This window comes from Oryctolagus cuniculus, chromosome 7, assembly GCF_051225735.1.
Source record: "Oryctolagus cuniculus isolate XC-2025 breed Fujian yellow rabbit chromosome 7, ASM5122573v1, whole genome shotgun sequence".
Lineage (NCBI taxonomy): Eukaryota > Metazoa > Chordata > Mammalia > Lagomorpha > Leporidae > Oryctolagus > Oryctolagus cuniculus.
Window position 1 is genome coordinate 49,082,287 of NC_142873.1, and position 22,914 is coordinate 49,105,200.

The following is a 22,914-nucleotide window of genomic DNA, read 5'->3' on the forward strand; positions in this document are numbered from 1 at the left end:
AATCCTAGCTACTAGACCACTAGGGACACACAGTAAGGTCTTTGTGGTGTGTTTCCCTAGGAGCAGCGGCTATGTTGGACACGCACGTCTGAGAAGATCCATGTTTCATGCTGTGCCTTGTCCTTACTTCAGGGAAATCCTGGGAGGCCGCCCCCTGCAGATTCTCAACAAAGGGCGAACCGCACCGGGTGCACCAGGAGCCCCGCCCCGCAGGCAGCCTGGCTTTCAGCTGAACTTAGAAACCACGAAGCCTTAGTGAACAGACAGCGGGCCTCTGGGGAGGTGTCCGCAGGTGCTTGGGCACCCGGGGGTGGCCGGCGGGAGGGAGACCCAGAGGCGCCCAGGGTACAAGGAGCTGAGTTGAGCCGCTACGAGCTCCGACAACAACGCACACGCAAGCAGGGACACAGACGCCCGAGGGAATCTCTTTCAAACAAGGTAGGTCTTGAGTTCCCCCAAAGACCATCACGAGCCCGTCCCCCAAACCCTGCCGCCCCTGAGTGTTTCCATCTCAGCTGGAGCTCGGTCCCCATCCTCCCCACGCTCAGAACAATCCCAAACACGAGGGCTCTGACGCCGGGGCGTTCCTCGACTCCACATCTAACCCGCCAGGAGCGCGTGTGTTCCTGTGGCTCGAGGACGGGCCTTGCTGTCACCCGCTCCTTCCTCCTGGTGACAGAGTTCAAGTAAGCGGCGCGGACCAAGGCGAGCAGACCCATGTCCCTCGCGCCCCCCGGCAGTGGCACTGTGCTGTCCTTGCAGGCCTTCGTCGGCTCAGTCCTCCGCTTCACCCTCTGCCAGGCCTGTCCCGGGCCCAGGGACCGTGGCGGGGCCCTGGCTGCGCGGCTCCTGTGCGAGCGGCTGGCACCCGGCAGCTCCCGGGGCGTCCCGAGGAGGAGCTCCAGCGGCTGCTTCGGGGACGTGCGGGGGCACGGCGAGGCGCAGGCGTGCGGGGCCGCAGGGAGTGCGGGTTCCCCAGAGGCTGGCGCCCGTGCTGCTCCCGCAGGAGAACGGACACTGCCCTCTCTGTCCAGCAGGACCCTAAACGTGTTCGTGGAAACGCGGGGTTTGTTATCCTGTGTGGATGGGGGAAGTGACCGATGGCGGCCGGAAGGGGACAAGAAAGGCACCACATTGTCTCATGAAGATACCAGGGCACAGGCTTCATCTGCATGAAGTCAACCCGCTCCTGCCAGATTTACAAGAGGGAAATGCTTTCAGGTTTCCTTTCCTTTCTTTCTCTCCCTACATATTTCTCTTCTTTTAATATATTTATTTATTTGAAATACAGAATTAGAGAAAGATGGAGACACAGAGAGACGTCTTCCTTCTTCTGGTTCACTCCCCAAATGGCCTCAACAGCTGAAGCTGAGACCATCCGCGCGCTAATTGAATGCGCCACAGAGACTCGGCTCCCAGGGCACAGGGACCGAACCTTCCCCGGGCAACCGCCGGCTTTGAAGGGAAACGTTTCGGGCTCCGGAGCCCGGCCACTGCAGAGAAGTAAGCGGGAGCCGCAATGTGCGCCACGCAGGCCACCGGTGCTTAGGGAGGTCGGGCAGCCGCAGGGCAGCCAGGTGGTCTTCTCGCCTCAGGAGCCCGCGCCTGGCAGTTACTGCGGACCACAGGCCTCCAGAGCAGGTAGGTCTTAATCTCGGTTTTATGGTGTAGTGGTGAGCACTCTGGACTCTGAATCCAGCGATCCGAGTTTAAATCTCGGTGGGACCTTTGCCTTTAACTTACTGAACTGTCATTTTGACTGTTTCAATGGGATTTATTACCGCTCCCGAGGTCTTCCACCTTGTAAGGGACAAGAAGGCAGCTCTGCAGGGTTCGGACTGCTCTGGGCCTCGATGCCTCCTGTCCCCGGCAGCACCTGGAACCTCGCAGGTTTGTTCTGCTCTCCTGCACTCTCTGGAGTCCGCCTTCCAGAAATGGGTTCTTTACACCGGCCCGGTCCCCAGGGAAATGACCCAATCTGGAGGATCCCCATCCTGGGCGAGGCTGGGGCTCCTGCCCTCGCCATGAACGAAGGGGCAGAGGCACACAGGCTGCCCTTGGCCCTGCTGAGGCTGAAACCTGAGCCGGTGGGGAAATCACCCATGGCTATCGGGGACAGGTGGGAAATGCTGGGGTCTGGACCGTGGATTTATATCCCGGCATGCTCACTGACCATTGTATAGCAGAGTCTGGGTTGGATCCCGGCAAAGTCTGGGTCGGACCTACTCGAGTGGGTAAAAGACTTATCCAGGACACCCATGCTTTCTGGGCAGGAGGAGCAAGGGAGATGATGTTAAGAAAAGGCATATTTCATTGAAAGAAGAAAAACATTCTTGTGCTCTAATGTTTGTTAAAATTCTTTTGAGCAGGCCGGCGCCGTGGCTCACTAGGCTAATCCTCCGCCTAGCGGCGCCGGCACACCGGGTTCTAGTCCCGGTCGGGGCGCTGGATTCTGTCCTGATTGCCCCTCTTCCAGGCCAGCTCTCTGCTGTGGCCAGGGAGTGCAGTGGAGGATGGCCCAGGTGCTTGGGCCCTGCACCCCATGGGAGACCAGGAGAAGCACCTAGCTCCTGCCATCAGATCAGCGCGGTGCGCCGGCCGCGGCGGGCATTGGAGGGTGAACCAATGGCAAAGGAAGACCTTTCTCTCTGTCTCTCTCTCTCACTGTCCACTCTGCCTGTCAAAATAATAAATTAAAAAAAATTCTTTTGAGCATAATAGGCAAGTGAGTCTGGAACAGAGAAGTCTTTGACTGTTCTGCCTGCAGTGTTGCAGACCTTCAAGAGAAAACTCAGATAGAAGTTTTTCTATTTACATCGAAAAAACCCCTTGTTACAAGAGGAGCAGAGGTGGGGAAGCAAGACCCATCTCCTTAAAAACCCCCAGCCTCAACTGGACTGGGCTCAGCCCTCTGCCTCTCTGCTGAGCTGCCCTCCTGGCCTGGTCAGGTGTAATCTCTCTACTCAAGATGTAACCTCGCTCCTCCCCCCCCCCGCCCCCGCCCCAGTCTTCAGGCTCTGTCTGGAGAGGTGCCCATCCGTCCTTACGGATGTCCCTGCCCTAATAAACCTTGCTATTTTACCTCCCACTACTCTCTGTCTCACACCTGAATTCTTGTGCGAAGACAAGAACCCTGCAATTTCCCCAGTAACAATTCCACCAAGACGAAGCTATGCTGCCCCAGCAAAGAGGACCAGGCAAGTCTCATGGGGCGGGACACTGCCATCTCCTCATGGCCCTCTCCTCACCTCACCAGGCCCTAGTTCATTGCTGTGCCTGTTGCATTCCGAAAGGCAGACACAAGACCACACGAGTCTGACAAAATCCCTCGGGGAAGTTGCATCTGAGGTGCTCAGTTGACGTTTAGTGCATAGAGGGCAACTCTGAACTTTCAGCAATGGCCTACAGCAAAGCTATATGTGAAAGGGGTTTTTTTTCTCCTTCCTTTTCATAGTAATTGAATCAAAAATGTGTACTGGGTTAGATTGAGGAATTAGGCATGGATCTGAATGCTTTTTTTACTTCTGAAATTTGTCCAAGTTTCTCATTTACTTCTTTCTGTGCATATGAATTGTTAAAGCCAAACTCATGAGTCCTCCAGGTCCCCATAAAAGGATCTGCTGAGCCAGGGCAGGGGACTGCCAGATGGAAGCAAAGGGCCAGGGTCAAGGTCCTGCAGCTGCAGCTACGTGGCTGGGTGGCAGCTGGAACCATGTCCATCAATCTCAAATGCCAGAGTGCCTGGCACCTGGCTGTCTGTGGGAAGGGCTCCTGGTGCATCCAGTGTGGTTCACACTTTGGTGGGAATCTGCAGGGGGTGGCCTCCCAGGGCTTCCCTGAAGGCAGGACTAGGCCCAGGTGTGGTAACATGGATTAGTTCTTCTCCAATGTGTGTGTCCAACCCAGCTTCTGCTGCTAGGGAAACAGACCAGACACTGCTTGCTGTGTGTCCCTGGTGGTTTAGTGGCTAGGATTTGGCGCTTACACTGCCGCGGCCCAGGTTTGATTCCCGGTCAGGGAAGGGTCGTTTTATGCTCCCATGGTCTTCGCAACTCTCCCTCTGGGCCTGCTGTTGTCATCTCCATTTTCCACTCAGGCCCCTGTCACTTTGACGAGTCCCACAAGCAACACACCCCAGGCTACACAACTATGTGGCTTAAACTCCATCACTACAGTGCAGTAAGAAATGAGATTTTGAAAGTGTGCATGAAAATTTAACAGGAGTCTGAGAAGAGCCGGCTGACGCCCAGCATGGAAACTGTGGGGCTCTGCCTTATGTTTGTCGCTGATGGACGTCAGCATTCACTGAACCAGCACATGGAGATCACCATCTGCAGCACACTCTCATCCAAGGCCCCTCCCACACCAGGGGGTGGGGGAAGTGTCTTCCTGGTGCTTACCTGAATCAGCCTGCTAGCCTAGAGGTCTGGTAAGCCTGGGGCTTCCTGTGTTTCAAAGATGTCCAGCTTTATGTTGGATTGCCAAAGACAAGTCAGTGGACAGGAAAAGTTTAGCTTCAAAAAAAGAAATAAAACAAGACTGAAGTTTGTGAAATGCCCAGTGCAATCTGGGCACATGTCTCAGTCTGTGCGCTACACTGAAACCTTTATATGGAAATCTGGAGTCCTCTGGAAGACTTTCGACGTCAGGAGTGAAGAGCGACCTCTCAAGACTCTGCAAACATTTTATGACTGTTGCCTTGGGTTTTCTAGCAGTGAACCTGTGTGACCCTGCTCTCCTACACACCCTACAGACCTGCCTCCTACAACACAGAATTTCTTGCCTGACCTATGTCAGTTGTCAGAGTGGGGGACCCAATGCAGTTTTTCTGTGTAATCCCAGGGACTTAGTGACATTTGATTCTGGAATGATTGATGCACCTGGACTGGTGCTACCACTCTGTAGTATACAGGAGTGCACCTATGGAGATGGGAATTTAGGGGCCACCGCTGTTCCATAGCGGGTAAAGCTGCTGCCTGCAGTGCGGCTACCCATATGGGCACCATTCCAGGACCCTGCAGCTCCACCCCCAATCTAACTCCCTACTATGGCCTGGGAAAGCAGTAGAAGATGGCCCAAGTCCTTTGGCCCCTGCACCTGCGTGGGAGACCTGGAAGAAGCTCCTGACTCCTCTCTTCAGATTGGTGCAGTTCTGGACATTGAAGTCAACTGGGAAGTGAATCAGCGGATTAAAGACCTCTCTCTCTCTCTCTCTCTCTGTCTCTCTCTGCCTCTCCTTTTTCTGTGTAACTCTGACTTTCAAATAAAATAAATAAATCTTTAATAAAAAGAATTAATCTGAGTATTAGAAAAAAAGATGGGAGTTCAGGGGCAGACATTGTGGTGCCATGGGCTGGGCTGCCACTGGAACACCTGCATCCCGTATCAGAGCCGAGTATCAGACCTGCCTCCACTTCCAGTCCAGCTGTCTGCTAATGTGCCTAGAGGGAGCAGTGACGGTGCACAGACTGGGTTACTTGCCAGCCAGGACTAAGACCTTGACTGGCCTCATGGCGCCAGCTTCCACCTGGCCCAGTCCTGGCTGTTGGAGGCATTTGGGGAGTGAAGATTCTCTCTCTCTCTCTCTCTCTTTATATCTCTATCTCTATCATTATCTCTTTTTCTCTTTCACTCTGTGTGTGTGTGTGTGCATGTCACTGTGCCTTCCAAATAAAAACACCTTTAAAAAGAAGAATTAACATTGCTGTTTCAAGCTGGAGAATAAAAGTTTTAATTTCAACTTGTACAAAAAAGATAGGCAACAAAATGTATGTAAAATAAAATTTATTTTCTGAGGTTTATAAACCCTACTGTTCAAGTAAAATGAACATGAGCTTGAGAGCTGGTAAACCATCTGCAGGGACTTTTTTCTGCCCGTTCCTGGACCCAAATCCTTGCTCTTTCCAGGCTGAAGTTGGGAGGGAAAAGGATGAGGGCCTTTGAGGATCCTCTCCTGATCTGGGCATTGGTGTCTTAGGGGCTATCACATTTGCAGACGGAAGGGCTGGGATTTCCCCAAGCAAAGGGTCCATTGGTCCTGCGGTGTAATTTGGTTCTCAGAGATGGTGACTTCTTTGATTTAGACTTGCTTTGTTGTTTTATTTTCTCATCAATTGGAGAATTATTGGTGACTTAACTTTTGGTATTGAAATTAAACAAGTCATTTAATACTTCAGTTGTTACCTGAAATAGATAAACAAACAAACAAAAACAACTCATTAATAATCTTCTGTGTGCTCTTGCTGACAACTGCCTGGGGCTGGTGCTGGAGCTGATGGAAATGGAGGCCAGGGGGAGCCCGACTGTGGGGAAGGGGAGAAGTTACAGGAGTGGACCACAGGCCGGAAGGAGATGGTGGCGTTAGCAATGCAAGTCAGAGTCTCCTGAAGTATGCTAGCTGCCCGTGGTGTGGGACACAGGGCTCCAGCACCTCCCGATGCCGAGAGCCCTGCTCTCAGCTGCTGCTGCAGGTTAGTTAGCTAGACCCCCACCAGCTCCTCCTCAGCCTCAGTTTACCCTCCGTGCTACCCCTCGAGAGAAAATAAAGGTCTTTGTCAGGTCCCGGGATGAGAGTCATATCTCAAACATGCACATTCACAGACTTGTTACAGCAAAGAGAAGACATTTGCAGGAAAATTCTCCTAAATCCATTTCATAGGAGGGTGGGGCCACAGGGAGAGCCCTACAGTGTGAGAGCCACCAGGGTCCTTGGACAAGAACAAGACTGTGAGAAGATCATGGTAAAAAGGGGCTAAGGACTAAACCCACATGACTCAGAATTGAAAACCAGAGCTGGACACCAACATGGTTCTCTTCATCACAGAATGTCAGGGAAGGCAGAGGGAGGGCTTCCACCTGGAGGAAGCTGGACATGTTCTGCAGGGTGAGCATGACTTTGGCTGGGACAGGAACAGGCTTTGCCCGGTGAGTCTTGTCAATGTTCTTGTACAGATAGAAGGCAGGGGTGGGGGAAAGGAGTGAGCAGAAGCAGAAAAAGGGAAATTGCCAAGTAAAGAGCAAGGCATAGCTCTCGGCTGGTGCCCCTGTGCCCAGGGGAAAGCAACATTCTGCAAAGGTAATTTCTCCTCAGGGCGTTTCGAGGGATATCTTCAGGAACTAAACAAAAGGTTCTTTAATAAAATGTGATGTGGAGGATTCGCCTAGTGAGCCACAGTGCCGACAATCCCAGTTCTTGCCCAGGTAGGGGCGCCAGTTCTGTCCCGGTTTCTCCTCTTCCAGTCCAGCTCTCTTGCTGTGGCCAGGGAAGGCAGTGGAGGATGGTCCAAGTGCTTGGGCCCTGCACCCACATGGGAGACCAGGAGGGAGCACCTGGCTCCTGACTTCGGATCAGCACAGTGCGCTGGCTGTAGCAGCCATTTTGGGGGTGAACCAATGGAAGAAAGACCTTTCTCTCTATCTCTGTCTCTCTCACTGTCTAACTCTGCCTGTCAAAAAAAATTTTAAAAAAATGAAAAGTGGAAAAGTGCTCATTTCTCATACCTTAGATGTTTCCCATCAACCCATCTTCTTAAGGAAGGATTGGGGGTTTGGTTTTGATTTGTTCCTTCCATTGTAGGGGAGGCAATTGCAAACCCAGAAGCTATTACCTGTAAGTTTGGTTTCCTTGCTGTTGGGTTCTCTTTGGGAGAAGAAGACCTAAAAGCTCTCTGTGTAGTTTCTTTCATGAGAAGACTCATTGAAGGCAACATTTTCAAAGACCTCCCGCTGTGCCCTCACCACTTACCTCTGCACGCAGGGTTCCTGCACACTGGGAGTCTCTGGTATTTTTCCCTGAGGACCCTGTTTTCATCATACAGCTGAACAATGGAATCCAGGACCTGCCAGTAAAGGTTGGAGGTGCATCCTGTCCAGGAGAGAATTACAGTCAGGCAAGGCATTCACATTTGCTTAAGGGAAGGCTTCCTGCTAATTTCCTGAACTCCACTGCAGGGCCTGAGGGCTGCACTGACAGGCTGATGGGGAACAAGCTTCATGGTCACCTGCTTCCCAGCTCCAGCACATTCACATCATTCTCACACCCAGTGCTGCAATATGAGGAAGACTGGGCTGTGTGTGAGATTCGATCACACTTTTGGGGCCCAGCCCAATGATGCAGCATGGTGGCCTTGGCATGAGAGCAGTGGAAGGCGAGGGCTGAGGCAGAAGAACCCTAGGATCCACGAGGAGCCCTAGGAGCAAGGACCAAACGAGACACAGGAGGCAGATGAGAGTGGAAGCGGAGGAGAGTGATAAAGGCAGGACTCAGAAACCTGGGTTTTACTGAACCACACTCACATAAGCTGACAGACGCAGACCGTGCACAGGGTCAGAGGCATGAACACGGTTGGAGGTCAGATGGCTAAAAGTGGGAGGAAGAGTTTAGCGTGGTCAAGTCTCTACCTAAGCCTATTTGGTGGCTTCCAGAATAGGAGTTACAGCACTGGTGCTCACTCTCTAGCCAGGCCATTTGTATGAAGTGGGTGAAGCAGGTCTAACATGTGCTTAGATTCTGTGAAGCTCTGGCCCAGTGGCCTGCCTGTGGAAACACACCCACTGCCAGACTCAGGCCCCTCTGGTCCCCCTACCGCTGTCTCTGTCCACGGTGCTGAGGTGACGCTGCAGCATCTGTCGCAGGCTGACGTTGACCACCATGGTCTCCTTCAGATGCTGCTGTAGTTTCTGCATCTCATCTTCTGCAGCAGTCCACCAGGACATGAAATGAGGGAAGGGAGGAAGAATCTTTGTCACTATGGGACAGCCAGAGGCTGCCGTACAAGATCCCTGACTCTCCCTACCCCTCTGCCTACGTCATGCTCTCATCAGAGAACACCAGTCCCTGGGTGGGTTTCAAGTGAAGAATGGGCAAGCACTGAGCACACTCACAGGGCTGCCTCAACCCAAGGGCATGGGAGGTGGAGGAGAGGCAAAGAGGAGGAACAAAGACCTTACAGCCTCTAGGTAAGGCCAGACGGTTCCCACGGAAGCTGTGGCCACCTCCTCGGTGTGACTTGCAGGAACTAGAAATACTTTCCTCTACTACATACCTCGCCCAGACCAGTTCAATACATGGTGAACACTTCCTCTGCAGCTCATGGTGAAATGTGAAAGGGAAATGGGGATTCCTTCCTAGGAGGATGATCTGAGTAATAAAGGGCACCTACTTATACCTGCCACGTGAAGGAGAGGGAGAAAGACAAGCCTGACGGGGTTTATATTGCTAAGCAAATAGCCCAGTGGGTCCTGAGTGAATTAACACAGTCTCATTCACCTGCCAAGAAAAGGATATACACAAAAATTCAAAAAAGGGAAGCTGGACATCAAGAGAGAGAAGACAAAGACTGAAGCTGTGTTCTGAACACACACCAGCGATGCTGCTGCCCAGGGGGCTCCTCTGTCCATGCAGGAGGTGCTCTGGCCCCTGGGGGGTTTTGGGAGGGGAGCATGCTGCTGGCACCACGGTTACTCATGGCCTTTCTTTCACCAGACATGTTGGCTCTTGGTTTGGATGGCAATGCAGCAATGAGAATAAACCACCCATGTTTTGGGGGGAAAAAAAGAAACTTTGTGTTGCTGCACAAAGCGTGACATTGTGGCCATTTACCAGGGGTTGGCAGCATCAGAGACCTGCCTTCAGGAAAATCACCTTTCAACTGTCACTCTGATCGGACCTGGGGAGGAGGAAAGGGGACAGGATGCCTGATAACTGAGCAAGGCTGGCAGCATTCCTACATGGTTGGAAAATGCAGGTATTCCATCCACGGACTATAATTATCAAGACCATTTCAAGCACGGGGGGCTGGTGCTGTGCCATAGTAGGTAAGGCCACTGCCTGCAGTAGTGGCATCCCACATGGGAGGAGGTTTTCTAGTCCCAGCTGCTCCGCTTCCGATGCAGCTCTCTGCTGTGGCCTAGAAAAGCAGTAGAAGATGGCCCAAGTCCATGGACCCTGCACATGCATGTGACCCAAAAGAAGCTCCTGGCTCCTGGCTTCAGATCACATCAGCTCTGGCTGTTGTGGACATTTGGGGAAGGAACTAGCAGATGGAAGACCTCTCTCTTTCTCTCGCTTTCTCTCTCTCTCTCTCTCTCGCTCTGCCCCTCTCTGCCAGAATGTAACTCTGCCTTTCAAACCAATAGAAAACTCTGGGAAAAAAAAGACCATCTCAGGAAAAGAGCTGTCCCAATAGAGGCAGGTTGTGTACATGGACTGTGGAGTTGGCTGAAACTTTCCCGTGCTCCCTTCACTCTCCTCTATGGGCCACTGTGCGTGCATCAGATGGTCTATGCCAGTGGTGGCAGGGTGACTCAGGTGAGATGTCAACCAGGAACACTGAAAATCATCTGACCCACCCAGGACTGCACTTGACACCTGAGCCCAGCGCTGTTTTCAGCCTATATGCCTTTTCAAGGAGAAGCTTCTAGGCCTGTCTACACAGATGCTACAGCTCAGTTCAGACAGAAGTGGTGAGCATGCAGAAGGAAGAAGCTACTGGAAGGTTTTGAGCTGTACTTTATTTACAAGGGGAGGACTCACGGCCTGCGTCCTCAGCAGAGGTGGCTTCTTGTGCCTCAGACAGGACGGTGTCTCTACTGGAAGGCTGATCACAGTTGCGCTGGCCAGAAGGAGTCAGATACCGTTCATCCACTGCGTCCTCAGGTTCCACACTCCCTCCCTCCCCCTGGTGCTCTCTGTGGGGCCTGGTGGGAGAGGCAAGATAAGAGAGGTAACTGAGGCAACCTGGAAGCAAAGCTCATTACAGGTCCTGATCTGAAGCTCATGGAAGTGGCACGAACACCAGAGAGGCCATCGCATCAAGAGGAAATGTAGCATCTACTTCTGATGGGGCGGGGTGTGCTTAGAGCTGGGGTAGAGACGGCGGCAGGTGCTCAGTGCACTGACCCATAGCTCAGTGTGAAGAAGCAGACTCAGGAACTGCCCTAAATCCAGTTAGAGACCCAAAACAGTGAACAGAGATGTGTAAATAAAGCATTGTATTTTATATTACATGAAATGGCCCATTGAACATTGGCTCCCGAGACAGCAAAACCTCCCTGATTTCTTCCAAGTTTTAGATTTCTCAAGATATTTGATGTCATTTCTGTGCTTTTTTTTTCAAGATAACTTTCTGGGTATGAAACATCTTCCAACAAATCTCAGGAAAACTGTGCAGAAAGATCAGGCATGTGAATTTGGAGTTCACTCATGAAGGTTTAAAATCACACAGAAACCAAGGGCCACTATTTTGTTTCCCTTTAGGTCAGACTGACTAAAAGTGAACTTGACACGTTACTAATAAATGGAAACAATGTATGAGCTCCCAGTAGAGCAGGTGACCATTGGAGACAGGACACATCCTTGTAAATCCATGAACAAAGAGGTCCCATCCGCAGTCTCTGGGTTGGCTTTGTTTGTTGCTCAGGGTGTTAACTTTGACCTCTGTTTGGATTCCTTGCTTTTGGAATCCTGTCTAGTTTTCCTCGCTCCATCACTAGCCCCTTTACCATTCAGAGTTACCTTTGGGCCAGGGTCTCCTCTCTGTCTCCAGATTTCTGATCATTGTGATTCTCTGCAAAGTGAGAACAGAAAGCGAGTCAGAAACTAAGCAGGCCCATTCAGACATCACAGACATGGGACTCTATGATCAGAGACTGAACCTTCTGCGTGTATACTCAGAAAGCTCTGGGAGAATTGCCCCAGGAGGCCTCTGGGTTCACCTGGATAGCAGAGCCTTGGAAGGATTTCCTATCCCCTGCACAGGGTGTTCCCGATGTGTGTCTACGATGTCTACAGTGTTTTCTTTTCCAGCTCACAGGAAGTAAGATATGTATAAAATTAGATTTGAAAGTATACTGAGTCTCAGGGCCAGCGCTGTGGCATAGTGGGTAAAGCCACCGCTGCCTGTGGTACCGGCATCCCTTATGGGGTCAGTACAAGACCCGGCTGCTCGACTTCCAATCCAGCTCTCTACTATGGCCTGAGAAAGCAATGGAAGCCCACCCACGTCCTTGGGACCCTTCACCCATATGGGAGCCCCAGAAGAAGCTCTTGGGTCTTGGCTTCGGATCGGCACAGCGCTGGCTGTTGTAGACATTTGGGGAGTGAACCAGCAGATGGAAGACCTCACTCTCTCTACCTCTCTGTAACACTGCCTTCAAATAAATAAGTAAATCCTTGGAGAAAAAAAGCAAAACAAAACTTTAAATCTAGAATCCTACATCCAGTGAAAAGCCATTTCACAAATGAGATCTGGCAGCCAGCCTTGGGGCGTAGAGGGCTAAGCCAGTGCCTGCAGTGCTGGCATCCCATAGAGCCACTGGTTGCATTCCTGGCTGCTCCACTTCTGATCAAGCTCCTGCTCATGGCCTGGGCTCTTGCCACCCACATGGGAGACCTGGATGAAACTCCTGGCTCATGCTTCAGCCTGGCCCAGTGCTGCCACTGCAGCCTCCTGGGAAGTGAGCCAGCAGGTGGAAGATCTCTCCCCATCTTCTCCCTCTCTCTCTGAAACTCTGCCTTTGAAAACTAAAAAAGAAAAAAAAAAGGTCTATTTCCTGCCATGCTCATCAAGATGAAGTCAGTCTTCTGTACTCTTTCTTACTGACTGTAGATGGAACCTTGCAAAGAATAACTCGAAGGAATTACCTGAGTGCTCTGAAAAGTCCAAACTGCATGTGGATTAAGTGCCACAGACAAGAGCAAAAGAATGAGCTGGGGCGGTAAGGGCATGGTTCTCCCTCCTGTGAGGCGCTCTGGAGGAGGAAGGGCCTTTGGAGCTGCAGCCACTTACCCGCCATGAGCTTTCTGGCAAGGCTCTCTGCCAGCTGGCTTCCTTGGGCCAACTGTTCACAGAATCTCTGTCCAAGGTGGCGGGCAACGTCCGTGCTCCTGAGGAGGCCCTCAAAAGCCTGGCCCGTGTCCTTCAGGTGCTGGGCAAAGAGGGAGCAGACCTCTCTCCCTTCCTGTATCTTGCGCCGTAAGTGGGTGAGTTCTCTGGCCCGAGCCTGAACTAGGGAGTCTTGTCCGCTAAGGTAGGGAAGAAGACAGAAATGTAAGATTGAATGACAGCTCACAGGAGCCTCGGCAGAGCCATCCACTAGAATTGCCGAAGGGCAGTGCCCACGGTGCATGCTGGTGTATGTTGTGAGGCTTGCCTTGGCAGGGGGAATGTGCACAGAGGCCCTGTGCTTGTTTGTTTTTGCTATGATTAAGATGCCCTTTCAGTCCCTCACCTCAGCCCACATCCATGTAGTGAACAGCAAGCAGTATGCCAATAGGGCCAGGAACATCTGTGTTGGGCAAGCTCGCCTGCTGGCATTGAGAGGTGGGAAGTCCCATAAAGGCCATGAAGGCAACATTCATTAGAATGACATGGAGATAGGCTGGCACTGAGGCTCACTAGGGTAATCTTCTGCCTGCGGTGCCAGCACCCCGGATTCTAGTCCTGGTTGGGGTGCCGTTCCTGTCCTGCTTGCTCCTCTTCCAGTCCAGGTCTCTGCTGTAACCCAGGAAGGCATTGGAGGTTGTCCCCAAGTGCTTGGGCCGTGCACCCACATGGGCGACCAGGAGGAAGCACCTGGCTCCTGGCTTCGGATCAGTGTAGCGCCGGCTGTAGCAGCCATTTGGGGAGTGAACCATCAGAAAGAAGACAGAAAGAAGACCTTTCTCTCTGTCTCTCTCTTTCACTAACTCTGCCTGACCAAAAAATAAATAAATAAATAAAGAATGTCATGAAGATGAGGATAACCAGTAGGAATGCAAAGATAGTACACGAGCTTCAGATGACGATTGTGTCATCTCTGTGAGATTTCCTTGTTTTCTAAAGCCTGAAGCATTTCTCATTGCCCCAACACAGGATGTGAGCTCTGTTGGACAGACATGGCCATGTGTTATTCAGCTTACAGCACTCAGTAGAGGTACACATGGGGCATCCAGTTAATGCTGAGAACCACAGAATCCTGAAGCTGGACCAAGCCTCTAGAGTCACCCACCCTATCAGATGCCTGAATGTTCTCTTTCTGTCAGCCAAGTGGTTGTTCTCACATTGTCAATCTCTAATCCCTAGAAACGCTACAAAGTGTGGGGCAAGTCAAGGCCTACAGGAGAATCAAACAGGGGCTTCAGGCCTGTACCCCCTTCCAAGTCCTATCTCTGTTTGCATGGTTTTACACACATGACTGTATAGGATCACTTCAGCAAAGTGCTCAATGACAGTTTGAATGCCACAATCTACCCTATGTTAGAAACTCTCTAGGAAGGGAAATGCTGGCCTTGAGAAAAGTAATAATTCATTTTTCAGGCAATAGCTGCACAATTATGCACTTACTAAATAGCCCTATAGTGCTTAAAAAATTGGTAGAGAGGAAATAGTTTTAAAATGAAAGAATATCGGGCCGGCGCCGTGGCTCAATAGGCTAATCCTCCGCCTAGCGGCGCCGGCACACCGGGTTCTAGTCCCGGTCGGGGTGCCAGATTCTGTCCCGGTTGCCCCTCTTCCAGGCCAGCCCTCTGCTGTGGCCAGGGAGTGCAGTGGAGGATGGCCCAGGTGCTTGGGCCCTGCACCCCATGGGAGACCAGGAAAAGCACCTGGCTCCTGGCTACTGCCATGGATCAGCGCGGTGCGCCAGCCGCAGCGCCGGCCGCGGCGGCCATTGGAGGGTGAACCAACGGCAAAGGAAGACCTTTCTCTCTGTCTCTCTCTCTCACTGTCCACTCTGCCTGTCAAAAAAAAAAAAAAAAAAAAAAAGAAAATATCTGTAAAAGCTGGAAAATATCTCTTGTAGGAAAGCTCATTAATGCGGCCCGTGCCATGGTGTAAATGTTAAACTGACAGGACACCAGTATCCAGTATGGGTACAGGTTCGACCCCCAGTTGCTATGACAGCCTGGGAAAAGCAGCAAAATCTAGCCCAAGTGATTGGGCCCCTGCAACCAATGTAGGAGAACAGGAAGAGGATCCTGGCCCCTAACTCTGGCCATTCCCTGCCCCAGCAGTTGAGGTTATCTGGGGAGTGAACTAGCAGATGAAAGATCTCTCCCACCCCAACATCTGTCTCTCCCTCTCTTTGTGTAGTTCTGACTTTCAAATACACAAATAAATCTTTCTAGAAAATGCCATTAGTTACAGTCACCATGTCTATAAAAAAGAGCAAGTCTAGCAAGTACAGCAGATCACTGAGATTCCATGTGTGTCAGAGATGGTGCCAACCACTTGTACTGGTGAGTGTGACCTCGAGAACCTCTGCAGGAGATGCTGTCAGCACTTTCCTCTTACAGGTGAGCCAGCCCAGGAAAGTTAAGAAAATGGGTCAGGGACACACAGTTGGGCATGCACTGTTGTGTCCTACCCAGGCATTTGATCCGTTTTACCCATATGTTATTTCATGGAGAACCCCACGCCCTACCTCACCCCAACCCCACAACCCCACTGATAGTCTTGGTCCGGTTCAGCCATGATATTTCCACTTCTCCTTGCACAGACTTGCTCCTTACCCCAGCCTCGCAGCTGATCGCATCTCCTCAAAGTCAGGCTTCTCCTCCAGCACCGATGCAATGAGGTCTTTGTACTCCTCACACCCTGAGGAAACAGAGTCGCGCCCTCCTCAGCGGACAGGTGGCCATGCAGCCGAGGTCACTGTCTATGGGGAGGACGCACAGTCCCCTCCACCACACAGGAAACCCAGGCACCAGGCTATGTGCAGGGATTGTCACTCCTGTACTCCTTGGACTCCTGAGTGTTCCCCAGTTTAGAGATGAGGAACGAGAAGCTCATGGAAGGTAGAGCAACGTGACGAGAGGACTGGATTTGAATGAGGCAATGCCAGGGCTCACATCTCCTAGGCCTCATCTAAGTCATGGGCCACTGCAAGCAGCAAGCCCTGGGGCTTCTTCAATGAAACATTGACCTGGGAATTGCAGCAGTGATTTCCTTGTTTGGGAGGACACCAAGGACTGTAGGACTGATGGTTCTCCTGTGTGGAGTTTCAGTAATCCCCGAATAGTTTGAAGATTTAAAAAACTTTCGTGGGAGCTGCAGCCCATATGGGAGCGCTGATTCAAGGCGTGGCTGCCCCACTTCTGATCCAGCTCCTACTAGTGAGCTCCTGGGATGGCAATGGAAGATATCTCAGGTACTTGGAACCCAGCCACCAAAGTGGAGACATGGATGCAGGGCTCCTCACTTTGGCCTGTCCAGCCCTGTCAGTTTTAGCCACTTGGGCAGGGAATCAAGGAATGAAAATTCTCTCTCTTTGTGTGGAGCTTAGAGCTTCTTCTGGGTCTCCCACATGGGTGCAGGGGCCCAAGGACTTGAGCCTTCTTCTATTGCTTTCCTAGGCCAGGCAGAGAGCTGGATCAGAAGTGGAGCAGCCAGGACTCAAACCAGCACCCATATGAGATGCCAGCACCGCAGGCAGTGGCTTTTTTTTTTCTTTTAATTTGACACATAGAGTGAGACAGTGAGACAGTGAGAGAGATAGAGAGAAAGGTCTTCCTTCCGTTGGTTCACCCCCCAAATCTGTGCCAATCCAAAGCCAGGAGCCAGGTGCTTCCTCCTAGTGTCCCACGCAGGTGCAGGGGCCCAAGCACTAGGGCCATCCTCCACTGCCTTCCCGGGCCACAGCTGAGAGCTGGACTGGAGGAGGTGCAACTGGGTCTAGAACCTGGTGTCCACTTGGGATGCTGGTGCCGCAGGCAGAGGATTAAGCAAGTGAGCCATAGCGCCAGCCCCCCAGGCAGTGGCTTTACCTGCTATGCCACAGTGTCGGCCCCTCTTTTATTTTTAAAGAGAGATCTGCTATACTTTGAGTCAGATCCCAAATGCCTACAACAGCCAGGTCTGGGCACAGGTTGAACACTGAAGCTCCATCTGGGTCTTCCATGAGGGTGTCAGCTACTCACTTACTTGAGCCATCATCTTTTGTCTCCCAGGCTCATTAGCAAAAAGCTGGATCAGAAAGCAAAGGCAAGACTATATCCCATGCGCTCCCACATGGGATGCAGCCATCCCAAGCTGCACTATAGCCCACTGGGCATGACACCTGCCCTGAGGAGCCAGTACTGAAATCAGACATTCCAACAGGGGATGTGGGTGTCCCAAGTGACAGCCTAAACCCTGAGATATCCACCTTTAATTGTAGTATACTTTTGATAATGCGATGTCTTAAAGATAATTTTGCATTTCATTGTCAGGGAAGCTGTAATTTTCACTGTTCACTGTGTATGACAATAAACCACATCACAGGTTTGAAGCCCTCCCATACTCACACTGATCAATTGAAAAATCATGGTAGAAATTTGAAAGCAAACAACTGCAGTGTAGCAGGTGCCCTCCTGTAGCATCCCTGCCCTCGCAAGCTCTTATTCCCGTGTACACTTCAGGAACTACAGCCTCCCCCTCTTCCTTCTATTATTAGCAGCTTTAAGATTTTCCAGTGGATTTCCGAATGGCAAAGCTGGCTATGGAGACGGAGAGCCAGCACCTACACTGGCCTGGCTTGCGATTGAGACCTGCAGTCTTCTGCACTTGGCCTTGTTCTCCTCATGCTCATGTCTGGGGGCCACATCCTGGAGGGCCACCTGCCCTTGCTGGCTATCTGCAAAGTTCCTGTGCAGGGTGAGACAGAAAGGGTGGCATAGGTCTCAGAGTCTGCTGGACATGGCCTTCTCGTAAGCAGAGAGTGAGCAATGGCTTCTCTGCACTTCTGGGGAAAAGAAACTTTTGCAGGCATTAGGGCTTCCCTCTGTGCCTGCCAGGGCTGCTCTCAGTGCCAGATGCCTGGGAACAGACAGTCCCGAGCTCCTTGAAGGCAGGCGGGTATCATTACCCCTTTCAGGCCAAGTGAAGCTACCTGTAGATGGGTGCTTAGTAAGTGTTTGAACTGAATGCTGAGACAGTGGAGCGCACAGTGCTGCCCTGGTTCCTAGGAGCTGACACAGGTCCCTGAGCCAGAAGAAGCAGTTACTGCCTCACCTGGGGTTTTAGTCTCCTCCTCCCTACCTTGTCCCTGCAAACTTTCATCTTTGTGCCTCTGTTTTCTCCACTGCGGCAAGCTGAGGATGAAATACAGGCACCTACCGACCCAGAGTACAGTCAGGAGTTTACTTTGACGAAGAACAGGGAAGATAAAGTAGAGAGTGTCCATTTCTCTGAGGAAGGGAACCCCCACTTCTCAGTCTGGGCCTGTGGCTCTGCAGACCTACCATGCCTCTGCAGGCGGTTGGCCAGGAAGTAAACAGTAGCTCTGGCAGTGAGGAATTTCTCTCTCAGGTCTTGGACGTTCTGCTGGCTCCTCTCCAGCTTGGCCCGCAGGTCGTAGTAGGTGTCCAGGACACTGCTGTTAGCCATTGTGCCAGGAACAGTGCTGGGAGGTACTGCCATGATGAAGCTGTGTCAGAGCAGAGCCAGAGCCTGGACAGGAGAAAGCCACACAAATAATGAGCTACACACACGTGAGTGCACTGTGCTGACAGTGGTCTTGCTTAGTTACACACACATGAGTGCACTGTGCTGACTGTGGTCTTGCTTAGTTACACACACGTGAGTGCACTGTGCTGACAGTCGTCTTGCTTAGTACACACACGGGAGTGCAATCTGCTGACGGTGGTCTTGCCTGGTAAGCTCCTACACTCACCAAGTTGCTCAGCTCTAAGGTGTGAGTGATACCAGATACAATTAGTATCTCTGTAACTCTTCTTCACATCAAAGAGGGGGTGTAAAGAGAGTCAGGAATGCAGATCTCACTCTAACTTGCTTTTGGGAGGAACTTTGTCAGCAGCCACAACTCGCAGACTCCTTAGAGACAAATGTGAGGCCCAAGATGCCAGAGGTCTGAGCTGAAGGCACTGCCCATACACAGACGCTGCCGCAGGAGTGTGGCCAGAGGCCCCAGGCTGCCAGGGAATGGTCTGAAGTCACAATAGCAGAACTAGAAGGTGGGGGGGTCGTGGACTCTCAGGAACCCGTGAGTTCTTCTGCTCATCCCCAATGGGCACCATCCCCTCCGCAGCACACAGGTCTGTGCAAAGGGGTCTGGTGGCCTAGCATCTGAGGGGTTGAGGGACAGGCAGACTCGGCCTGGAGTCCTCGGGTCTCCATGGAGAGCTCGTGAAGGCCAAACCCTGTTCCCGGCGAAGGGACCCGAGAGCGGCCGTCACCGCGACCCTGTGCCTGGGGAGCCCGGAGCTGGACACGCGGCGTTCCCGAGTGCCCGCGGGCGGCAGGGGCGGCGGGGGCAGGGTTTTCCCTGAGTGGAGGCGGCGCCGACGCGGGCGCTCCGCGGCCTCGGGCCCACTCTCTCCGGTGGGACTCGGACCCGGGCGTCTGCGGGGAGCGGGCTCCTGCGGCGGGCGGGCGAATGCCACTCGGCTTCCCGCGGCCACCCGACTCCCAACGCACAGGTAACCCTCGCGGCACACAGCGCGCCTCCTGCTCGCCCGTCGGCGGTGCCCGGGGCTCTGGAGCTCGCAGCGTCGCCCCGCAAGGCCAGCCGCAGCCCGCGGCCCCTGTGCGGGCAGAAGCTGTGTCTGTGGCGCAATGGGTTAGTGCGTTCGGCTGTTAACTGAAAGCTTGGTGTTTCGAGCCCACCCAGGGACCGCCGTCAGCACTTTTACCACGTTTGATAATAAGTCAGTGAAATGCCCTCACTCTGATACCCTTAAGGGCTCCTCGCGTCCCCAACGGGGTTCTCAGAGAACGGCTGCTGGGATGTAAACCCTGTGGTTGAGGGGTGCAGATCACCGCCCCTATTACTCTGTGACAGATAGTGCAGGAGCGGTGCCCCTAGCAATTAGGCCATCTGCACCTGTCTGCGGAGATGAGAGAATCTTCCCCTGTTGAGCTGGTGGCTCATGTGGGCTCAGGTTTCTGCTGAATCTCAGGAGCAGAGGTTGAGTCTGACTTTATAGGCTCTCTCTCTCTCTCTCTCTCCCCCTCCACCACCCTCCCTCCCACTCTCTCCCTCCCACACCTCCATCTCTCTGTTAACCCCTGCATGGTATTTTCCCACTGGCGGTGTCACTATGAGTTTCTAGTTTTGATATTATGAACTTCACTTCTCTGGTACCTACAGGGATCCATTCCCTGTTTGTGGGTGAGTATCTTCAATTGCCTATCATCTTGTGCCTTCTGGAAGTTCTTGATATTTGAGCCTGCAGCAGAGAAAAGAAGCTCCCATTCTGTCTTTCTAATACTTGGTTAAAAGGGCAGGGTGTGCTTAGAGCTGGGGTAGAGACAGCGGCAGGTGCTCAGTGCACTGACACATAGCTCAGTGTGAAGAAGCAGATTCAGGAACTGCCCTAAATCCAGTTAGAGATCCAAAACAGTGAACAGAAGATAGGTAAATAAAGCATTGTATTTTATATTACATGAAGTGACTCTTTGAATACTGGTTCCTGAGACCACAAAACCTCCCTGGGCTCTTCTACCTTTGAGATTTCTCCAGATATTTGATGTCATTTGAGTTTCTTTTTCAAGGTAACTTTCTGGAAATGAAACATCTGCCAACAACTCTCAGGAAAACTGTGCAGAAAGATCAGGCATGTAAATTTGGGGTTCAGTCATGAAGGATTAAAACTCACACAGAAATCAAGGGCCACTGCTTTGTTTCCCTTTAGGTCAGACTGACTAAAAGTGAACTTGAGACATTACTAATAAATGGAAACAATGTATGAGCTCCCAGTAGAGCAGGTTACCAATAGAGTTAGGACACATCCTTGTAAATCCATGAACAAAGAGGTCCCATCTGCAGTCTCTGGGTTGGCTTTGGTGTTGTTGCTCAAGGTGTTAATGTTGACCTCTGTTTGGATCTCTTGCTTTTGGAATCCTCTCTAGTTTTCCTCGCTCCATCACCAGCCCCTCAGCATTCAGAGTTACCTGTGGGCCAGAGTCTCTTGTCTGTCTCTTTTCATTGTGATCCTCTGCAAAGCAAGACTAGAAAGTGAGTCAGAAACTAAGCAGGCCCCATTCAGACATCGCAGACATGGATGGGACTCTATGAGCAGAGACTGAACCTGCTGTGTGTATACTCAGAAAGCTCTGGGAGAATTGCTCCAGGAGGCCTCTGGGTTCACCTGGATAGCAGAGCCTTGGAAGGATTTCCTATCCCCTGCACAGGGTGTTCCCGATGTAGATACAGGATGTCTATAGTGTCTTCTTCTCCAGCTCACAGGCCCCTTGCATAGTTGCCTTCAGGATTTCTCCAGCTGGAACCTTCATTTCCACCCCAAAGCTGCCGACCAGAGCGTGGTTTAATTCCCACTAATGCTCCTCCTGCAGACCCCACTGCAGTGTGGTGGGAGAGGACAGGCAACCCTGTCCACCTCCATCCCACCCAGAGCGCAGCCCAGGCACCATCAGGCCTGGGCCTCTGGTGCGCTCAGATGTTCCCAGAGGGAGTCTCTCTCTACAGAGAGACGCCAGAGAAATCCACTTTTCCAACACCAGCATCTGCTTTATCTGGTGCATAACCTGAACACTGAAAGGAAACAACTCACAAGCAAGGAATTCCAACTGACCCATTTTAGTAAAGAGGAAACAAATTCAGCATGGACCAATCACTTGATCAAAGGAAGGGCATGGATGAAATGAATTACAATGCTGAGATGAGAGCTGGCCTGGAAAAAAGTCAACTGGGACAGAATCCAGAGCCCCATCAGGACTAGAATCTGGTTTGCCAGCCCCACTAGGTGGAGGATTAGCCTATAGAGCCATGGCGCCGGCCTGGAAAATCTTTCTTAAAAAATGATCTCAAGTTTCTGGGCACTGTTTCTGTTCCAGCTTCACAAATGTGGCTGAGAGCTAATTTTGAGTTGCTGGACAAGGTCGAGGCCACCATAGCAGCTGGGAAGACAAGGGGTTGGAGGAAATCTCAGAGAGGAAAAAGCCAGGAAGGCAGTTCCAGGCAAGTGTGGAGCTTGTGCGAGTTTGGGTGGCTCCAGGCAGTCCTGCTACAGCTAAAGGGACCCAGAGAGACCTCAGCTGCCATCTGCTGAAGGGGAGATGGGCACAAGCATGTGGGCCTCTCCTACCCATGGGGAGACTGGGTTGAGCCAGGTTTTGGCCTGACCCAGCCCCAGGTGTTGTGCACATTTAAGGAGTGAGTTATTGGATAGGGGTCCTCTCTCTATGCCTCTTATTTTTTCTCTGTCTCATTTTCTCTCATCCAAGGCCCTTCCCACACCAGGGTGTGGGGGAAGTGTCTTCCTGGTGCCTCCCTGAATCAGCCTGCTAGCCTAGAGGTCTGGTAAGTCTGGGGCTTCCTGTGTTTCAGAGATGTCCAGCTTTATGTTGGATTGCCAAAGACAAGTCAGTGGACAGGAAAAGTTCATCTTTAGAAAAAGAAATCCAACAGCCCTGCTCCCAGCTTCTGCTGCAGGTGAGTTAGCCAGACCCCCACCAGCTCCTCCTCAGCCTCAGTTTACTCTCTGTGTTGCTCCTCGAGAGAAAATAAAGGTCTTTGCCAGGTCCCGGGATGAGAGTCATATCTCAAACCTGCACATTCACAGACTTGTTACAGCAAAGAGAAGACATTTGCAGGAAAATTCTCCTAAATCCATCTCATAGGAGGGTGGGGCCATAGGGAGAGCCCTACAGTATGAGAGCCACCAGGGTCCTTGGACAATAACAAGACTGAGAAGATCATGGTGACAAGGGGCTAAGGACTAAACCCACATGACCTAGAGGTCAAAAGCCTGTGCTGGACACCAACATGTTTTCTGCTATGTCACAGATTATCGGGGAAGTCGGAGGGAGGGCTTCCACCTGGAGGAAGCTGGACAAGTTCTACAGGGTGAGCATGACTTTGGCTGGGACAGGAACACGCTTTGCCCGGTGAGTCTTGTCAATGTTCTTGTACACATAGAAGGCCAGGTGGGGGAAAGAAGTGAGCAGAAGCAGAAAATGGGAAACTGCCAACTAA

At 51.9% G+C, this 22,914-nt stretch overlaps 1 protein-coding gene and 1 non-coding gene across 2 annotated transcripts; one reads left to right on the top strand and one right to left on the bottom strand.

Moving 5' to 3' along the window:
* The first annotated feature begins 1,656 nt into the window (after positions 1–1,656).
* Positions 1,657–1,728, top strand: TRNAQ-CUG (transfer RNA glutamine (anticodon CUG)). Its single transcript has one exon. It is a non-coding gene; the product is annotated as a tRNA-Gln (tRNA).
* Positions 1,729–5,807: 4,079 nt separating this feature from the next.
* LOC138850400 (NBPF family member NBPF6-like protein) lies at positions 5,808–18,377 on the bottom strand. The gene is made up of 8 exons (XM_089299388.1): positions 18,200–18,377; positions 15,491–15,575; positions 12,789–13,024; positions 11,516–11,567; positions 10,535–10,689; positions 8,586–8,693; positions 7,745–7,864; positions 5,808–5,908 (listed from the first exon to the last, which is right to left on the bottom strand). The coding sequence occupies exons 1-8, from the start codon at positions 18,375–18,377 to the stop codon at positions 5,808–5,810; spliced, it is 1,035 nt and encodes a 344-aa protein (XP_089155514.1).
* Between the last annotated feature and the right edge of the window lie 4,537 nt (positions 18,378–22,914).